Raw genomic sequence first — 20,459 nt, 5'->3', positions numbered from 1 at the left:
GTCGGCTAGCGTCTATTAACAGTTGGTCTGATTGAATCTAGGCCTAAACCTCTCACATTGGATGCTAATGTTAATGCAATTCCTTTTGTATTTAGCCCAGTCCCACGTTCTCTTTTTAAACAGTTGGACCCGTTATAAACACTTCTCTCTTTCAACACTTACAGTGCCTTCGGAAGGTATTCAGACCCCTTGACTATTTCCACATTTAGTTATGTCACAGCCTTATTCAAAAATGTATTCAATTGTTTTCCCCCCTCATCAATCTACACACAATACCCCATAATGACAAAGCAAAAACTGATTTTTTGTCATTTTTGCAAATATATATATTTTTTTACCCGGAAATATCACATTTACATAAGTATTCAGACCCTTTACTCAGTACTTTGTCAAAGCACCTTTGGCAGCGATCAAGGGAAAGATGAACAGAGTAAAGTGCAGAGAGATCCTTGATGAAAACCTGCTTCAGGACGCTTAGGATCTCAGACTGAGTTAAGGGTCTGAATACTTATGTAAATGTAATAGGTCAGTTTTTTATTTTTAAGAAATTTGCAAAAATGTCTAAAAACCAGTTTTTGCTTTGTCATTATGGGGTATTGTGTGTAGCTTGATGAGGGAAAATAATGATTTAATCAATTTTAGAATAAGGCTGTAACAATTTTATTTTTTTTAAGTAAAGGGGTCTAAATACTTCCCGAAGGCACTGTATATACTAATATACCAACAAAAACACTCACATAGACAATAGTATACTAACTAAACAATATACACAAAGAATTTGAACATCAAGTTCTAATAAAATAATACCAGTGTAAACAAGCTTCAGTATCACACAGAATGTCCCAATATTGCACATACACCATCCATAGATATATACAGCCCCGTGTTTGTGTGTGTGCATGCGCGTGTGTGTGTGTGTGTGTGTGTGTGTGTGTGTGTGTGTGTGTGTGTGTGTGTGTGTGTGTGTGTGTGTGTGTGTGTGTGTGTGTGTGTGTGTGTGTGTGTGTGTGTGTGTGTGTGTGTGTGTGTGTGTGCGTGCGTGCGTGCGTGCGCATAGTTGTGTGCATGTGTGAGTTTGATCAATGGTGGAATGTATTTAACAGTGAAAGCAGGCGGACACCAAGTCACTGACATCAGATGGTAACTCCACTTGTAGTAAACCAGGCTGGTTAACTCCAACTGAACTTTCCAACCATACAGATCACCAAGTAGTCTAACCCACAGAGGCAAGCGGTGCATAGAAACATATTCAACTACAAGCAGGGTTAGAACCAGAGTCCATTCTACTGTCCAAGATTGTCTTGAGGCCTCATATACATCCAAGTGGTTGTGTTTGCTTAAATAGTGTTTATGTGTGCAGTTCCATCTGTGTGGGTTGTTCCCAGTCTCTCTGGTGCTGTTTGAATACAAGTCTTAATGGCACTTCAGCCTTTGGCCTGTGGGCTTGCAGTCCAATCACTGATGACAGATCAGCTTTAAAAGGGGTAAAGAACCTTTGATCTGTGAGTTTGCAGTCTGCCTGCAGATCTCATCTCAGTTTAATTTCACTCAAGAGGTGGAACTCCTCCCAAACAGCCTCTTCGAATCAATAACTGGTCTCCATGGCGCGAGTGGGCGTTCTTAGGCGTCTGCTAATTGGTCAGAGGTCAGCTGCTCACGGTCTGACACATCTTCCGCTGGCAGCCGTGCCCGGTCAAAGAACCCACACTGAGGAAGAGAGGGTTAAGTTATACTAAAGTCGTGTGTGTGTGTGTGTGTGTGTGTGTGTGTGTGTGTGTGTGTGTGTGTGTGTGTGTGTGTGTGTGTGTGTGTGTGTGTGTGTGTGTGTACCTTCCACATGGCCAGTGTTAGCATGGCCAGGACCAGCAGTCCCAGTAGGATGGCCAGGATGATGACCCACAGAGGAACAGCAAACGCCACATCAGGAGTCCCCCACAGCACCAGTGTACCCATCTTTAACACACACAATCACAGTTAGTTACAGGCTGGGTGGGGTTCAGGGCAAAGGTTATTGTAGGTAATAGTTAGGGTGGATGTCACATCTTACTGAAGTGGTGTGTTAGGGTAAGGAGGGTGTCTGGAGGCTATAGGGCAGGGTAGAGCTAAGGGTTAGTGTTAGGGGTATCTTATTGAAGGGGTGTGTTGGGGTAAGGAGGAGGTCTGGAGGCTATAGGGCAGGGTAGAGGTAAGGGTTAGTGTTAGGGGTATCTTATTGAAGTGGTGTGTTGGGGTAAGGAGGAGGTCTGGAGGCTATAGGGCAGGGTAGAGGTAAGGGTTAGTGTTAGGGGTATCTTATTGAAGTGGTGTGTTGGGGTAAGGAGGGGGTCTGGAGGCTATAGGGCAGGGTAGAGGTAAGGGTTAGTGTTAGGGGTATCTTATTGAAGGGGTGTGTTGGGGTAAGGAGGAGGTCTGGAGGCTATAGGGCAGGGTAGAGCTAAGGGTTAGTGTTAGGGGTATCTTATTGAAGTGGTGTGTTGGGGTAAGGAGGAGGTCTGGAGGCTATAGGGCAGGGTAGAGGTAAGGGTTAGTGTTAGGGTTATCTTATTGAAGGGGTGTGTTGGGGTAAGGAGGAGGTCTGGAGGCTATAGGGCAGGGTAGAGGTAAGGGTTCATGTTAGGGGTATTTTATTTAAGTGGTGTGTTGGGGTAAGGAGGAGGTCTGGAGGCTATAGGGCAGGGTAGAGGTAAGGGTTCATGTTAGGGGTATCTTATTGAAGTGGTGTGTTGGGGTAAGCAGAAGGGCTGGAGGCAGTAGGGCAGGGTACACTCTTAGAATTAGTGGTGACTCTAGGAACCCTGGAGATCTTTGAGGAACCATTGATAGTCAATGGTTCACATTTGCACCTATGGTTAGGTTCATGGAGGAACCTTTAATGTTTCAATGTAGCAAAACCCTTGACTGGAGGCATGTCTTTGTGTGGGCATGGCTTTCAGATAGATCTTTTTAGGCCACCCGTGGGGGTAAATGTCATTCCTGTTCATCTGTTCTGTTGCATTGTCATCATATGTTAAGGTTGAACACTGACAGCTTTGTAGCTTCAATGGGGCTTACAGAGATGTATGAGTTCCTCAAGAGTCCATGCAAATCCCAAAGTGGGAATAGTTACCACTTTATAACTATATGAATGAAATTGTATTTGTGTCAAATCGCCAACCCAATTGACACATAATTGACACATAAACAAACATTACAATAATTCGCTATGGTAATTAAATGATCATTCTTCTTCTGGAGTTCTCTGCATTGTGCATCGCATATCGTTCAAAAGTTTGGGGTCACTTAGAAATGTCCTTGTTTTTGAAAGAAAAACACTTTTTTTGTCCATTAAAATAACATTAAATTGATCAGAAAAACAGTGTAGACATTGTTAATGTTGTAAATGACTATTGTAGCTGGAAACGTCTGATTTTTAATGGAATATCTACATACAGAGGCCCATTATCGTACAGAGGCCCATTATCAGCAACCATCACTCCTGTGTTTCAATGACACGTATTAGCTAATCCAAGTTTATAATTTTAAAAGGCTAATTGATCATTAGAAGACCCTTTTGCAATTATGTTAGCTGTCATACTTTTCTCCTTCGTCTGAAGATATTTCAAAATCACTGTACGACCAATACGCAGCGGGTTGCGTGCTCCACATCATATTTATTAAATGTGATGAACACGGAAAAACAAAATAAACACGAATGAAATAAAGTGACAGGCTAACAGGCTAATACTTACAAACAAATGAACAGCAGTGTTAACTCAACCACCCACAACCCCAAGTGACAAACATACTCCTAATTATATGACTCCCAACCAGGAACAACGATAACCAGCTGTCCCTGATCGGGAGCCACACAGACCCACATAGAAATACAACATCCAGAACACACATACACAGACATACTCTGCCACGTCCTGACCAAAACTACACAACAACACCCTCTGCTGGTCAGGACGTGACATTAGCACAGCTGAAAACTGTTTTCCAGATTAAAGAAGCAATAAAACTGGCCTTCTTTAGAGTAGCTGAGTATTGGCTCTAACCAGAATAGAGTATTGGCTCTAACCAAACTGGCTCTAACCAGAATAGAAAGAGGAGTGGGAGGCCCCGGTGCACAACTGAGCAAGAGGACAAGCACATTAGAGTGTCAATTTAGAGAAACAGACACCTCACAAGTCCTCAACTGGCAGCTTCATTAAATAGTCTCAACACCAGTCTCAACGACAGGCAGAGTTCTAGGCAGAGTTGCAAAGAAAAAGCCATCGCTCAGACAGGCCAATAAAAAGAAAAGATTAAGATGGGCAAAAGAACACAGACACTGGACAGAGGAACTCTGCCTAGAAGGCCAGCATCCCGGAGTCGCCTCTTCACTGTTGACATTGAGACTGGTGTTTTGCGGGTACTATTTATATTTTTGACAACTTTTACTTCCCTACATTCCTAAAAAAAAGAATGTACTTTTTACTCCATACATTTTACTGTACCTGACACCCAAAAGTACTCGTTTTTATTTTGAATGCTTAGCAGGACAGGAAAATGGTCCAATTTACGCACTTATCAAAACAACACATGGTCATCCATTCTGCCTCTGACCTGGCGGACTCACTAAACACAAATGTATCTTTTGTAAATTATGTGTGAGTGTTGGAGAGTGCCCCTGGCTATCCATGCATTTTTAAAACAAGAAAATGGTGCCACCTGCTTTGCATTATAGAAGGAATTTGAAATTATTTATACTTCTACTTTTACTTTTGATACTTAAGTATATTTAGAACCAAATACTTTTAGACTTTTACTCAAGTAGTATTTTACTGAGTGACTTTTACTTTTACTTGAGTAACTTTCTATTAAGGTATCTATACTTTTACTTAAGTATGACAATTGGGTACTTTTTCCACCACTGTCGAATACCCTTTTCAGAGGGGTTGCTCATGGAACCTTTTTGAACTGGAAAGGTTCCCCGTGTGGCAATTTTTAGATCCTCAGAAGGTTCTTCCAGGCTCCTTTCCTTCTAAGAGTGTATAGGTATGGGTTAGTGTTAGGGGTATCTTACTGAAGTGGTGTGTTGGGGTAAGGAGGAGGGCTGGAGGCGGTAGGGCAGGGCCGTCACTCTGAAGGACACGGTGGAGTTGAGGAGGTATGGGTCGTTACGTCTCTGCAAGGTGATAGATGTTATAGATACTTTATTTCTTAATACTTAATACTAATAATAACATTAATATGAATACTCCCAGTAGTACATAAGTCTGGGTTTATATTTGTGTGCTCACCTGGAGGAAGGTGTGAGCCCAGAGTCGGGAACGGATCTTGACTACAGCGCTCTGACCACGGTCCAACCGCCCGACCACACACAGAACTCTTAGACAAATGATGTTACTGCAGTTCTATAGAGCGGGAGAGACCGAGAGAGAGAGTTCATATACATTCCAAAACTGCTGCTGTATAGTAATACCAAACAAGCTGACAGTGAAATCCAAGGCTGCTGATAATGAAATGCATGTATTGTAAGTACCAGGGTCTTGCTGCTGTAGGGCTGGGCAGCACTGGTGGCTCGTCTGTAGCGGTGAGGAGAGCTACGGTTTCTCAGAAAGCCCAACAATTCTGGAGTGTCCTGGACAGAGGACGTCTGAGAGAGAAAGAGAGAGAGAGAGAGAGACAGAGAGAGAGAGAAAGAGAGTGAGCGTGAGAGCGAGAGCAAGAAAGAGGGGAGATAATTAAGTCACATTATTACATACCACATATAAGACCAACCAACCATCTATACAAAAAACACCACAGGTACACACTTACAGTGCCTTGCTAAAGTATTTAAGCCTATTTTTACTCCTAAACTAATTTAGGCTTGCCTAAACAAAGGGGCTGAATACTTATGCAACGACTATATTTTAGTTATCACATTTTTATTAATATTTTAAAACTTTTTTTAAATTGAATTTTTCTTTGACTTTGACATTACATAGTGTTTTGTGTAGACATTAAATTACAATGAAGTCCATTTGAATCCCACTTTCTAACACAATAAAATGTAAAGAAATCCAAGGGGTATGAATACTTTTGCAAGGCACACATAGGTCTACACATTGTAGATGACACACTGTCTAGTAGCCTGATCAGCAACCTTGTAGACAGTTTTCTACCTCGTGGAAAAAGAAGAGACCAAACAACACAGATTCAGGGTTACTCTGGTTCTCTTAATGTTTGATCAGATGTTCTTGGTGCTATTTTTACATCCACCACATGTTGACTTCTCACATAGTGGGCTAGCTCTTGTTGACAGGTTTCTATAAAGATTCCCCATTCTGCTTTTTACCCGTCTTATTTTTGCTGGTAGTGAGACTCATAGACAACATTACTATTGAACTAAGGCATCATTCAAAATGAGGGGCGTAGTAGATATGCTGGTGCTGGCATTCTATCTGTTTGGGACTTGGGCTGAGGGAGAGAGTAAAGGAGGGATGGATCAGATTGACCAGAACATTCTATTCACTACCATAGATGCTGTCTGGGATGAGCCGAGTCACCTGAGACTCATGCTGAACAACACAAAGAAACAAGTAGAGAAGTTGGAGAAGGAGAACGCTGGTACTGTAACAATGCACAATTAGACAGAGAAAGAAAGAAAGAACAAAGGTAGCCTGATGTAATAATACAGGTAATGAAACCGATCACACTGTGAAAATAAGTAGTGCTTGCTTAACTCTCATTCTGTATTGATTGATAAGTTTGGACATTTATGTTGGTGCCATTTCAGTCCTGGGGGACAGGGTGGTCAAGCTGAAGACAGAGAACACATATAATCATCATTAGATGTCATTTCTTAAATGGATTTAGATAATAATTCACTGTCAGCTGCTAATATTGATCTTTCATACATAGGCTACAGTAAATCTTTATCATTAAAGCTCAAGCAGCAGAACTGACAGACCTAGATACTGTGATACTGACGTTGGATTTACAGATCTAGAACCAAGGTAATAACAAAATGCAAATTTTACAAAATTCGATTTAGTTAATTAGCTCAATCAAAAATGTACAGCTGTGGATTTTGCTGGATATTTTATGATAATGTCCAAGACAAATTCCCTTGTGATTTCAGCCCAGAGTTACCGCAAAGGATTGCTTAGCACAAGGGTTCCCATCTTTCTTTAAAGGTAGACTTTATAAGAACTACTGTCCCTCAGATGAGCATAGCTAATTGCAGGGAGAAATAAATAAAGCATTGTTTTAGCTGCATCTCAGCTACATATTTTCAGGCTATTTCAGCCCTGGGAAAACAGAGTGACAGACAGTGAGAGCCAGGTGGTGGAACCAAAGAAAGAGAATGCAGGTAATAAGGAGACTACTATGAATAAACATGCTGTAGCACATGTTTTTGCATATAAGATGTATGATTCTGTAAGTGAAGTAGTGAACTTGTAATTTTAAAAAGCTTTATGTTACATTGTGGTTAAAAAATATGCCAGTGCACTATTAGAAGTTATAGTATGAGAATTATTGACAACGAAAATGACTGGTGCTATATAAGGGCCTTCAGAAAGTATTCATACCCCTTGACTTATTCCACATTTTGTTGTGTTAAAGCCTGATTTCAAAATGGATTCTCACCCATCTACACACAATACCCCATAATGACATTAGACATTTTAGCAAATGTATTGAAAATGAAATACAGAAATATTTACATAAGTATTCACACCCTTGAGCCAATTATTTGTAGAAGCACCTTTGGCAGTGATTACAGCTGCAAGTCTTTCTGGGTAAGTCTCTAACAGCTTTGCACACGTGGATTGTACAATTGCACATTATTATTTTTTTAATTCGTCAAGCTCTGTCACGTTGATTGTTGATCATTGCTAGACAGACATTTTCAAGTCTTGCCATAGATTTTCAAACCAATTTAAGTCAAAACTGTAACTAGACATTCAATGTGGTCTTGGTAAGCAACTCCAGTGTAGATTTGGCCTTGTGTTTTAGATTATTGTTTTGCTGAAAGGTGAATTCGTCTCCCAGTGTCTGTTGGAAAGTAGACTGAAGCAGGTTTTCCTCTAGGATTTTGCCTGTGCTTATAGCTGTATTATAAACCAAAAAACTCCATAGTCCTTGCTGATGACAAGCATACCCATAACATGATGCTTGAAAATATGATATGTTGTGATGGATTTTCCCCAAACGTAACGCTTTGTATAAAGCGTCTACCAATCGGTGCCCTTCTTTGCGAGGCATTGAAAAGCCTCCCTGGTCTTTGTGGTTAAATCTGTGCTTGAAATTCACTACTCGATTGATGGACCTTACAGATAATTGAATGTGTGGGGTACAGAGATGGGGTAGTCATTAAAAAATCATGTTAACCACTATTATTGAACACAGAATGAGTCCATGCAATTTACTATGCGATTTGTGAAGCACATTTACTCCTGAACTTATTTAGGCTTGCCATAAGAAAGGGGTTGAATACTTATTGACTCAGGTTTACATTTTGTATTAATAAAAAACATGTGACACACATCTCAATGTAATACATTTTTAATTCAGGCTGTAATACAACAAAATGTGAAAAAAGTAAAGGGGTGTGAATACTTTCTGAAGGCACTATATATAGCTATTTCAATATTTTTTCAAACTTTCTTTACTTTCAGCCCCATGGGTAGGGGTGGTATGGGAAGGGTTTTCTCTGGTTGCCAGGAGGGTGGGCGGTGGGTAACTGATGAGTAACCCTAGTTACTGGGAGGGTTGGGAAACATGGGGTTGTATGGAGACATATATCTTGTTTTTAAATGTAACCTTTATTTAACTAAGCAAGTCAGTTAAGAACAAATTCTTATTTACAATGACGGCCTACCCCAGACGATGCTGGGCCAATTGTGCGCTGCCCTATGGGACTCCCAATCACGGGCGGATGTGATACAGCCTGGATTCGAACCAGGGATTGTAGTGACGCCTCTTGCACTGAGATGCAGTGCCTTAGATCGCTGCGCCACTCAGGAGCCCACTCGGGAGACATGTTGGCTGGGGAAATGGGATGGGAAGTTGGGGGATGCCCACTTCTTTTTTCTTTTCCTGTTTATACTGAATTTACTAGTTATTGTTAAACTCTATGTGTATTTCTTACTGTTTTTGTTGAGTGGCAGCCTACGGGTACAAGTTTTATAAATGGATAATTTGAAATGGATAATGTACCTGTAACCCCCACACACACAAATAAATAACAAAATGATTATTATTTGGTCACAAAAAAACAGTAATGGTCGATATGTTCAGCAATGTTTATTTTCATGCTATTTCAGCCCTAGAGGCCAGAATGACAGCCGGTGAGAGCCAGGTGGACGAAGTGAAGAAAGAGAATACAGGTACAACACTAATATAAACTTCACCCTCATGTATTCTGACAGTAAATAACACTTGCAACTAATAAAGCATTCTACATTATCCAACTCTATGATTTTAGTCTTGGAGGCCAGAGTGATAGCTAGTGAGAGTCAGGTGGCGGAACTGAAGAAAGAGAATGCAGGTACAGTAAGATAAGCTATATTGTGCAAATGTGTGTTTTTCTGTTAATTTACTGTTAATTACTTTCATACTACTTCAGCCTTGGAGGCCAGATTGACAGCCAGTGAGAGCCAGCTGAAGGATCTGAAGGGAAAGAATGCAGGTGACTAAAATGTCTTACTTATAAGAACTACTTCATACTGTATAAAACCAAAGTGATGTAATAAAGCGACATCAGGGTTTATTGTTTTTATCATAAATAAATTATAGATCTGGAGACCAGATTGACAGCCAGTGACAGCCAGGTGGAAGACTTGAAGAAACAGAATGCAGGTAATAATTTTTTTTTTTAAAGTTACTTTTCTCAATAGAAACAACAGCTCTGGATATTGCCTATTACATATGGATGTTACATATCGTCTACTATATTTATATAATTCCAGGTCAAGCAGCACTAATGTTATCCTTGAGAAGCCAACTAACAGCCCTTCAGAGCCAGATGGCCAGAACTGAAGAAAGAGAATGCAGGTAATAATGAAATGTGTTCTGAAGAGCTATTGAGTTAATCATTTGCTCAATAGAAAAAAAATCACAGTTCTGGATAATGCCTTTTGCCTCTTTCCAGATCAAGCAGCAGAACTGTCAGCCCTGGAGAACACAGTGACAGCTCTGGAGAACACAGTGACAGCCCTGGAGAACACAGTGACAGCCCTGGAGAACACAGTGACAGCCCTGGAGAACACAGTGACAGCCCTGGAGAACACAGTGACAGCCCTGGAGAACACAGTGACAGCCCTGGAGAACACAGTGACAGCCCGGGAGAACACAGTGACAGCCCGGGAGAACACAGTGACAGCCCTGGAGAACACAGTGACAGCCCTGGAGAACACAGTGTCAGCCCTGGAGAACACAGTGACAGCCCTGGAGAACACAGTGACAGCCCTGGAGAACACAGTGACAGCCCTGGAGAACACAGTGACAGCCCTGGAGAACACAGTGTCAGCCCTGGAGAACACAGTGACAGCCCTGGAGAACACAGTGACAGCCCGGGAGAACACAGTGACAGCCCTGGAGAACACAGTGACAGCCAGTGAGAGCCAGGTGGCAGAGCTGATGGCCCAAAAAAATACAGGTGACTAAAATGTGTTACTTATTAGAGCTACTACATCTACGCTTCACCTAAACATAATTCAGCTAATGTTAGAATGTGATCAAGCAAAGCGAAGTTCCAAAGCTACATCACAGTCTATTGTTTTCTTGTATGCATTCTTTTCTAGCCCTAGAGTCCAGAGTGCCGTGGGGGAGATCTTCGTGGGCTTTACTCGGCCTTGTCTGAGGCAGCGCATCAACTCTTCATTTAACGGATTACAGTTTGAATCGGACAGCAGCCAATCAAATTGTGCCAGCTGAGAAAAAGTTGCACGTGGCAATGCAGATGAATGTCAGAGGGTGAATTCAGTCGGAGCCCATGGAAAGATGATACCCAAAATTATTATTTTCAGATATAAATACTACGCTGTAGTCAACAAAAAACGGATTGCAACTTGTAAAATATGCGGAAGAAAATGAAAGACGGAGGCGCAACAACTTCCAACTTTGTTCGACATTTGAAGCTACACAGAGAACGGTAAGTCATGGCTAATATAGCTGACAGCCATATATAACTTTGCTTGTGTAGCATGTAGGCTAATGTATACAGTCAGTGCGGGAACGTGATCATTGCACCCAAGATTGAGCTACAAATGGCTAGGCAGTTGGTAGCCTAAATCCTGCCTGATATTACTGCTGTTCCTAAAACCATTGACATAAGTTAGCCTACTGTAACCACGCCTACAGTGTGTGTGTGTGTGTGTGTGTGTGTGTGTGTGTGTGTGTGTGTGTGTGTGTGTGGAAGAGAGAGAAGGTTGGGCGATTGTGTAACGTTAAAGCCTACATTGCCCGATTGCGCCCCATAGCGGGGTCTTTCTCATGACTACCTGCCCTGATGACTCCTTGCTGTCCCCAGTCCACCTGGTCGTGCTGCTGCTCCAGTTTCAACTGTTCTGCCTGCGGCTATGGAACCCTGACCTGTTCACCGGACGTGCTACCTTGTCCCAGACCTGCTGTTTTCAACTCTCTAGAGACAGCAGGAGCGTTAGAGATACTCTGAATGATCGGCTATGAAACGACAACTGATATTTACTACCGAGGTGCTGACCTTTTGCACCCTAGACAACCACTGTGATTATTATTATTTGACCCTGCTAGTCATCTATGAACATGTCACGACTTCTGCCGAAGTCGATGCCCCTCCTTGCTCGGGTGGTGCTCGGCGGTCGACATCACCGGTCTTCTAGCCATCATTGATCAGTTTTTCATTTTCCATTGGTTTTGTCTTGTCTTCCTACACACCTGTTTCCAATCCCATTTATCATGTGTATTTAACCCTCTGTTTTCCCCTCATGTCCTTGTCGGTGATTGTTTGTGATGTTAAGTTACGTGGGTTTATGTATCGGTGTGCGACGGGTATATTTTACCCATGTTATTTGGTACTTTGGTTTTGGAGTTTGCTTTTTCATGAAATACTCCAGATTAACCAATTTGGTTTCTCCTGCGCCTGACTTCCCTGCCACCTACATACACGAATATGACAGAACCTTTGAACATCTTGGCCATCTTCTGTTATAATCTCCACCCGGCACAGCCAGAAGAGGACTGGCCACCCCTCATAGCCTGGATCCTCTCTAGGTTTCTTCCTAGGTTCTGGCCTTTCTAGGGAGTTTTTCCTAGCCACTGTGCTTCTACACCTGCATTGCTTGCTGTTTGGGGTTTTAAGCTGGGTTTCTGTACAGCACTTTGTGACATCAGCTGATGTAAGAAGGGCTTTATAAATACATTTGATTGAGAGTGACAGCCAGTGAGAGTCATGTGGCAGAACTGAAGGGAAAGAACGCAGGTGACTATATATCTTTACTTATAAGAAATACTATGTATATTTAAGTTTATTTCAGGATGTGATAAAGCTACATCTTGGTTTATCGTTTTCACCATAAATTATGTTTCGCATAAATTATTTTCTAGCCCTGGAGGCCAGAGTGACAGCCAGTGAGAGCCAGGTGGAAGAGCTGGAGAAAGAGAATGCAGGTAATGATGACATGCAGGTAATGATGACATGAAGAAAGACAATGCAGGAAACAACAAGAAGTGTTTTGAAAAACTATTGAGTTAAAACCTCTTCGGGATAGGGGGCAGTATTTTCACGTCCGGATGAAAAACGTACCCAAATGAAACAGCCTGCAACTCGGGCCCAGGAGGTAGGATATGCATATTATTAGTAGATGTGGATAGAAAGCACTCTGAAGCTTCTAAAACTGTTTGAATGATGTCTGTGAGTATAACAGAACTCATATGGCAGGCAAAAACCTGAGAAAAATCCAACCAGGAAGTGGGAAATCTGAGGTTGTAGTTTTTTCAAGTGATTGCCTTTACAGTATACAGTGACTTAGAGTTCATTTTGCACTTCCTAAAGCTTCCGCTAGATGTCAACAGTCTTTAGAACCTTGTTTGAGGATTCTATGGTGAATTTGATGGGAATAACAGCCCAAGGAAGTAGGTGTCCCATTATAAGGCATGGGTACAGTCACGCGCAAGGACTTGGGAGTGAGCTGAGTTCATATTCACTCCTAAAGAGAACGGATAGGTCCGGTTGGAATTTTATTGAAGATATATGTTAAAAACAACCTAAAGATTGCTTCTATACATTGTTTGACATGTTTCTACGAACAGTAGTATAACTTTTTTGACTTTCGTCTGGACTAAGTAAGCACGCGCGTTGTGGATTTGGATAGTGAACCTAACGCGCGAACAAAATGGATGTATTTGGACATAAATATGAACTTTATCAAACATTTATTGTGGAGCTGGGGTTCCTGGGAGTGCCTTCTGATGAAGATAATCAAAGGTAAGTGAATATTTATAATGTAATTTCTTAGTTTTATTGACTCCAAGATGGCAGGTTTCTGTTTGCTAGTTGTTGGTGTCTTCTGGGCTGTACTCAGATTATTGCAAATTGTGCTTTCGCCGTGAACCTTTTTTGAAATCTGACAAAGCGGTTGCATTTAGGAGAAGTGTATCTATAATTCTGTGCATAATACTTGTATATTGATCAAAGTTTATGATGAATATTTCTCTAATATGTGTGCTCATTGCTCATTCACCGGAAGGTTTGAAGGGAATACATTTCTGAACATTACACGCCAATGTAAAATGGGTTTTTTGGATATAAATATGAACTTTATCGAGCAAAACATGCATGAAGTCCTATGAGTGCCATCTGATGAAGATCATCAAAGATTAGTGAATATTTTAGCTGTACTTTTGGTGTTTGTGATGCATCTAGTTGCTGGAAAATGGCTGTGGTTTTTCTTGTGAAGTTTATGTCCTAACATAATCTAATTTTATGCTTTTGCCGTAAAGCCTTTTTGAAATAGGACAACGTGGTTGGATTAACGAGAGTCTTATCTTTAAAATGGTGTAAAATAGTTGATTGTTTGAGAAAATGGAATTATGAGATTTTAGCTGTTTTGAATTTGGTGCTCTGATTTTCCACTGGCTGTTGTCAAAATCAATCCCGTTAACGGGATCCTGTCTCGAAGGGGTCCTCAACGGGTTAATAATTTACTCAATAGAAAAAAAGCACAGCTCTGGATATTGTCTATTGCCTCTACAATATTTCTATAATTTCAGCCCAAGCAGCAGAACTTTCTGACTTCAAGAACAGAGTGACAACCAGCGAGAGTCAGGTAGCTGAACTGATTAAAGAAAATGCAGGTAAGATATATTGTGCAAAAGTGTGTGTTTAATAACAATGTGTACTGTTAACTAGTTTTATACTATTTCAGCCCTGGACACCAGAGTGACAGCCAGCGACAGGCAGGTGGCAGAACTGAAGAAAGAGAATGCAGGTGACTAAAATGTTTCACTTATAAGAACGACTACATGTATTCTTCACCTGAACATAATAACATTCAGCTCATGTCAAGATATGAGAAACCAAAGCGATGTAACAAAGCCACATCATGGCTTATCATTTTCAAAATAAATTATTTTCTTGCGTAAATGATCTTCTAGCCCTGGAGGCCAGAGTGACAGCCAGTGAAAGCCAGGTGGCAGAACTGAAGGGAAAGAACGCAGGTGACTATATACACTATATATACAAAAGTATGTGGACACCCCTTCAAATTAGTGGATTCAGCTATTTCAGCCACACCGTTGCTGACCGGTGTATAAAATCGAGCACACAGCCATGCAATCTCCGTACACAAACATTGGCAGTAGAATGGCCTTACTGAAGAGCTCAGTGACTTTCAACGTGGCACCATCATAGGATGCCACCTTTCCAACAAGTCAGTTCGTAATTTCTGCCCTGCTAGAGCTGCCCCAGTCAACTGTAAGTGCTGTTATTGTGAAGGGGAAACATCTAGGAGCACCAACGGCTCAGCTGCTAAGTGGTAGGCCACACTAAGCGGTCACAGAACGGGACCGCTTAGTGCTGAAGAGTGTAGCGTGTAAAAATCATCTGTCGTTGGTTGCAGCACTCACTACCGAGTTCCAAACTGCCTCTGGAAGCAATGCCAGCACAAGAACTGTTAGTCGCTGACTGATCTAATCAGGATGTATCTAAGCACAGCATTGACAACAAAGCTACCTCAGAGTATCAGCTTATTAAGATATTATTTTCTTGCTATTTCAGCCCTGGAGGCAAGATTGAGTGTTGCTGAGATACAGGTGGAGGAACTGAGGCTAGGTAAGAACAGATCAATTCAATCAAACCCACAGTGTGGTATGAAATGAAGACATTTTAGACATTACGGTGGGCTTGATTGAATTCATTCTCATGTGTTCGCACAGAAGACAGTTGGCCTTTTCTGTTGGTTTGACGGACTCAGGTATGTGGGACCCTTTCAAACTGAGATCACGCTGGTCTATGAAAAAGTCTTCACCAACATCGGCAACGGTTACGACCCAAACTCAGGTACAGCTTACGCCGACAATACTACAGATGAAACTTACACAGTAACAATACTACAGGTTCACCCACACAGAAATACATCTACAGCTCAGATAAAGGTATAAACATAAACACAATCTCCATGCTCACGTGTCCACCACAGGAGGCTGCTTATGGGAGGACAGCTCATAATAATGTCTGGAATGGCGTGAATGGTATGTGTTCGATTCACTTTAGTCCGTTCCAGCAATTACTATGAGCCCGCCCTCCCCAATTATGGTGCCACCGGATGCCTATGGTGTCCACAGGGGCCAGCTACTGGCACAGACCCAAACCACTAACAGGCTGCTACAGTGCCTAAGAGAGACGGATAGTGCTGATCTCTCCCTGCTTCCCCTCTGATACAGGTATGTTCTCAGCACCAGTGAGAGGGGTCTACTACTTCACATTCACCTCCATGGGCCGAGAGCCTGGACAGAAAATGGGTGTTTACTTGGTCAAAAATGGAGAGCAAATGATATACAACGTCCAGGACAACTTCCATGGTGGTTATGAGTACATGACAGGTGCCGTGGCTCTGGAGCTAGAGAAAGATGATCTGGTGTACTTAAGGCTTCCTAAGGGCTGGGGGCTGTATGATGACAACTACAACCACACTGTCTTTACTGGAATCCTGCTCTTTACCACCAACCCTGCTATGGGCCAACTCCACTAGTCCCTCTCCGTCCTCCTACAGTCTTCAATAAACATGGAATGAGTAACTTTGTCCTGTCATCATTAAAGCACATTCCTCAGTCATCATCACAGACATAAACCAGACGGTAGATGACACCCTGTTACCCTATTTTATTATGAGAACTGAACTGCATCAATGCTAGATCGGGTCAGTACACTTTGATCTAACTGAGCTGTAATTTCACAAACGCATTTATGCCATTGTTTCTAAAGCATTGGAGATCAATACAGGTTAATAAATACAGAACATTAGTGCATGAGTACAATGTCCAGTCTCAGCAGGAGGTGTTATTGTGTTACCTGTAGGCCCAGGAGGTTGAGGCTGGTGTTGCTCCGGCAGCTGATTGGTCCTTCCGTTAGAACCTCCAGAGCGTAGAGCAGGTGTTCGTCACGGAAACGAGAGGGCCAGCCCACCTGGAGCTCCGCCTCCCGGATACTACTGGGACCTGAGTTATGGAGCTGAGAGAGTAAGAGGGAAAGGAGACACAGAGATGAGAGGAAGAGAGAGGGGGGAGTAGAGAGGGAGGGAGAGGGAGGGGAGTAGAGAGAAGGAAGAAGAGAGAGTATGAGAACACGAAGCCACTCAGCTTAGCCTCTTTCCACACACTCATTCATTCTGAGGGCGGTGATGGTGAGTCACCCAAACAGGACATGGTCCCAGTGCTCCAGGCAGGAATTCTCTGACAGAGAAACTCTGGCCGACCTAACTATAACCAGCTGGACAGACTGCAGGACAGGAGCACTGCAGCCCCAAACCCTGCAAACATCCAGCAGATGTCCCTCTTCACTGCATCTTCAACACACACACACACACACACACACACTAGTGTTCAAAAGTTTGGGTCACTTAGAAATGTCCTTGTTTCTGAAAGAAAAGCACATTTTTTTGTCCATTAAAATAACATCGTTGATCAGAAATACAGTGTAGACATTGTTAATGGTGTAAATGACTATTGTAGCTGGAAATGGCAGATTTCTTTTATGGATATCTACATAGACCTACAGAGGCCCATTATCAGCAACCATCACTCCTGTGTTCCAATGGCACGTTGTGTTAGCCAATCCAAGTTTATCGTTTTAAAAGGCTAATTGATCATTAGAAAACCCTTTTGCAATTATGTTAGCACAGCTGAAAACTGTTGTGCTAATTAAAGAAGCAATAAAACTGTCCTTTAGACTAGCTGAGTATCTGGAGCATCAGCATTTGTGGGTTCGATTACAGGCTCAAAATTGCCAGAAACAAAGAACTTTCTTCTGAAACTTGTCAGTCTATTCTTGTTCTGAGAAATGAAGGCTATTCCAGGCCAAGAAACTGAAGAGCCAGTTTGCGCTGTTCTGTGGAGGGGATAGTACACAGCGTTGTACCAGATCTTCATGATAAACTTGGATTAGCTAACACAACGTGCCATTGGAACATTGCTGATAATGGGCCTCTGTACGCCTATGTAGATATTCCATGAAAAAAATCTGCTATTTCCAGCTACAATAGTCATTTACAACATTAACAATGTCTACACTGTATTTCTGATCAATTTGATGTTATTTTAATGGACAAAAAATGTGTTTTTCTTTCAAAAACAAGGACATTTCTAAGTGACCCCAAACTTTTGAACGGGAGTGTATGTCTGATCCCCCTCTTATCTCTCCACCCCGCTCTCTCTTTCTCTCTTCCTTTATGACAGTACAGTGAGGGAAAAAAGTATTTGATCCCCTGCTGATTTTGTACGTTTGCCCACTGACAAAGAAATGATCAGTTTTATAATTTTAATGGTAGGTTTATTTGAACAGTGAGAGACAGAATAACAACAAAAAATCCAGAAAAACGCATGTCAAAAATGTTATAAATTGATTTGCATTTTAATGAGGGAAATAAGTATTTGACCCCCTCTCAATCAGAAAGATTTCTGGCTCCCAGGTGTCTTTTATACAGGTAACGAGCTGAGATTAGGAGCACACTCTTAAAGGGAGTGCTCCTAATCTCAGTTTGTTACCTGTATAAAAGACACCTGTCCACAGAAGCAATCAATCAATCAGATTCCAAACTCTCCACCATGGCCAAGACCAAAGAGCTCTCCAAGGATGTCAGGGACAAGATTGTAGACCTACACAAGGCTGGAATGGGCTACAAGACCATCGCCAAGCAGCTTGGTGAGAAGGTGACAACAGTTGGTGCGATTATTTGCAAATGGAAGAAACACAAAAGAACTGTCAATATCCCTTGGCCTGGGGCTCCATGCAAGATCTCACCTCGTGGAGTTGCAATGATCATGAGAACGGTGAGGAATCAGCCCAGAACTACACGGGAGGATCTTGTCAATGATCTCAAGGCAGCTGGGACCATAGTCACCAAGAAAACAATTGGTAACACACAACGCCGTGAAGGACTGAAATCCTGCAGCGCCCGCAAGGTCCCCCTGCTCAAGAAAGCACATATACATGCCCGTCTGCAGTTTGCAAATGAACATCTGAATGATTCAGAGGACAACTGGGTGAAAGTGTTGTGGTCAGATGAGACCAAAATGGAGCTCTTTGGCATCAACTCAACTCGCCGTGTTTGGAGGAGGAGGAATGCTGCCTATGACCCCAAGAACACCATCCCCACCGTCAAACATGGAGGTGGAAACATTATGCTTTGGGGGTGTTTTTCTGCTAAGGGGACAGGACAACTTCACCGCATCAAAGGGACGATGGACGGGGCCATGTACCGTCAAATCTTGGGTGAGAACCTCCTTCCCTCAGCCAGGGCATTGAAAATGGGTATTCCAGCATGACAATGACCCAACACACACGGCCAAGGCAACAAAGGAGTGGCTCAAGAAGAAGCACATTAAGGTCCTGGAGTGGCCTAGCCAGTCTCCAGACCTTAATCCCATAGAAGATCTGTGGAGGGAGCCGACGGTTCGAGTTGCCAAACGTCAGCCTCGAAACCTTAATGACTTGGAGTGGGACAAAATCCCTCCTGAGATGTGTGCAAACCTGGTGGCCAACTACAAGAAACATCTGACCTCTGATTGCCAACAAGGGTTTTGCCACCAAGTACTAAGTCATGTTTTGCAGAGGGGGTCAAATACTTATTTCCCTCATTAAAATGCAAATCAATTTATAACATTTTTGACATGCGTTTTTCTGGATTTTTTTGTTGTTATTCTGTCTCTCAATTTTCAAATAAACCTACCGTTAAAATTATAGACTGATCATTTGTCAGTGGGCAAATGTACAAAATCAGCAGGGGATCAAATACTTTTTTCCCTCACCGTAATTACCACTGTTCAGGAGGCCTTTGATCAGACAGCAGCCAGCACTTACAGGGATACTGCTTTTACTGTGTGTGTATGTACCTCGTAGATGTGTGTGACCTGGGGTCCTACGTCATCCTCTTTGACCGGCTTCTCTTTGGGCTCCCAGTGAGGAAACGGAAGAACCACCTGAGAGGGATGACACACCCTGGAAAGGGAGAGAGAGAGGCAGAGAGAGAGAGGCAGAGAGAGAGAAAGAAAGAAAACGAGGAGCGATAGAGAAAGAAAGAGCAGAGAGAGAGAGTATGAGAACAAATGATATGGAGAGCAAATGATATACAACATCCAGGACAACTTGGGGGGTGAACACCAAGCCACTCGCCACTCCGCTGCCAAACACAACTTACCCAACGCTGGTTGGACCTTAACCTCCCGCCCTCCAGCCCCCCACACCCACAGCCCCCCACGGATCACTGTCTGTTTGTGTGTACAACTGCCTTAGACCCAGCCAAGTCACTCTGGGGTCCAGGCTTTGAAGTGTGTTTGTGTGTGGGGGGATAGTAAAACAAGGAACATTCGGACAAGTGGGGACATTTCGTCAGAACCCACAAGGAAAAAAGCTATTTTAGGCTTGGGAGTTAGGGTTAGGGTTACAATTAGGGTTACAATTAGGGTTAGGGTCAGGTTTAGTTTTAGGGTTAGGGGTTAAGCTTGATTCAAAGGAGTTTGAATGGGAATCAATGTCTTGTTCCCCACAGGGATAGTAAATCAAACGTGTGTACTTGCGTGTGTGTATTTGTGTGCAAGCGTGTGTGTGACGAAGGAGCACTAGCACTGGCTCATGTGTGCATGATTAGCAGACATCTATTCATAGAAACATACACAGACACAACCACACTGAGAAATAGAAAAACAGCAAACTAAATGAGCCTGTCTCACCTACATGGCATGAGACAAAGAGATACACTGTATGACAACAAAGTGCTTCAAACACAGCAAAGATATTCTAATGTCACAGG

The 20,459-nt window shown here is 42.4% G+C and overlaps 1 protein-coding gene and 1 long non-coding RNA gene across 2 annotated transcripts in view; one reads left to right on the top strand and one right to left on the bottom strand.

Annotated features, from left to right (window-relative positions):
* Positions 1-521: 521 nt before the first annotated feature.
* Positions 522-20,459, bottom strand: part of itga8 (integrin, alpha 8) — a 65,716-nt gene continuing 45,778 nt past the window's right edge. Inside the window, exons 24-30 of the mRNA XM_045702369.1 lie at positions 19,543-19,648; positions 16,505-16,663; positions 5,507-5,620; positions 5,265-5,378; positions 5,048-5,149; positions 1,831-1,953; positions 522-1,707 (exon numbers count right to left, since the gene is read on the bottom strand). Of these exons, the coding sequence (XP_045558325.1) occupies positions 1,621-1,707; positions 1,831-1,953; positions 5,048-5,149; positions 5,265-5,378; positions 5,507-5,620; positions 16,505-16,663; positions 19,543-19,648 (805 nt within the window). The 3' untranslated portion in view covers positions 522-1,620. The remainder of the gene's footprint in view (positions 1,708-1,830; positions 1,954-5,047; positions 5,150-5,264; positions 5,379-5,506; positions 5,621-16,504; positions 16,664-19,542; positions 19,649-20,459) is intronic.
* Positions 14,061-16,017, top strand: LOC123729005 (uncharacterized). Its single transcript, XR_006760723.1, has 6 exons — positions 14,061-14,289; positions 14,361-14,423; positions 14,590-14,652; positions 15,212-15,265; positions 15,370-15,493; positions 15,877-16,017. It is a non-coding gene; the product is annotated as an uncharacterized lncRNA (long non-coding RNA).

The sequence above is a fragment of the Salmo salar genome, chromosome ssa02 (assembly GCF_905237065.1).
Source record: "Salmo salar chromosome ssa02, Ssal_v3.1, whole genome shotgun sequence".
NCBI lineage: Eukaryota > Metazoa > Chordata > Actinopteri > Salmoniformes > Salmonidae > Salmo > Salmo salar.
Note: the sequence above shows the minus strand (reverse complement) of the source record. Positions and strands in the feature narration are given on the sequence as shown.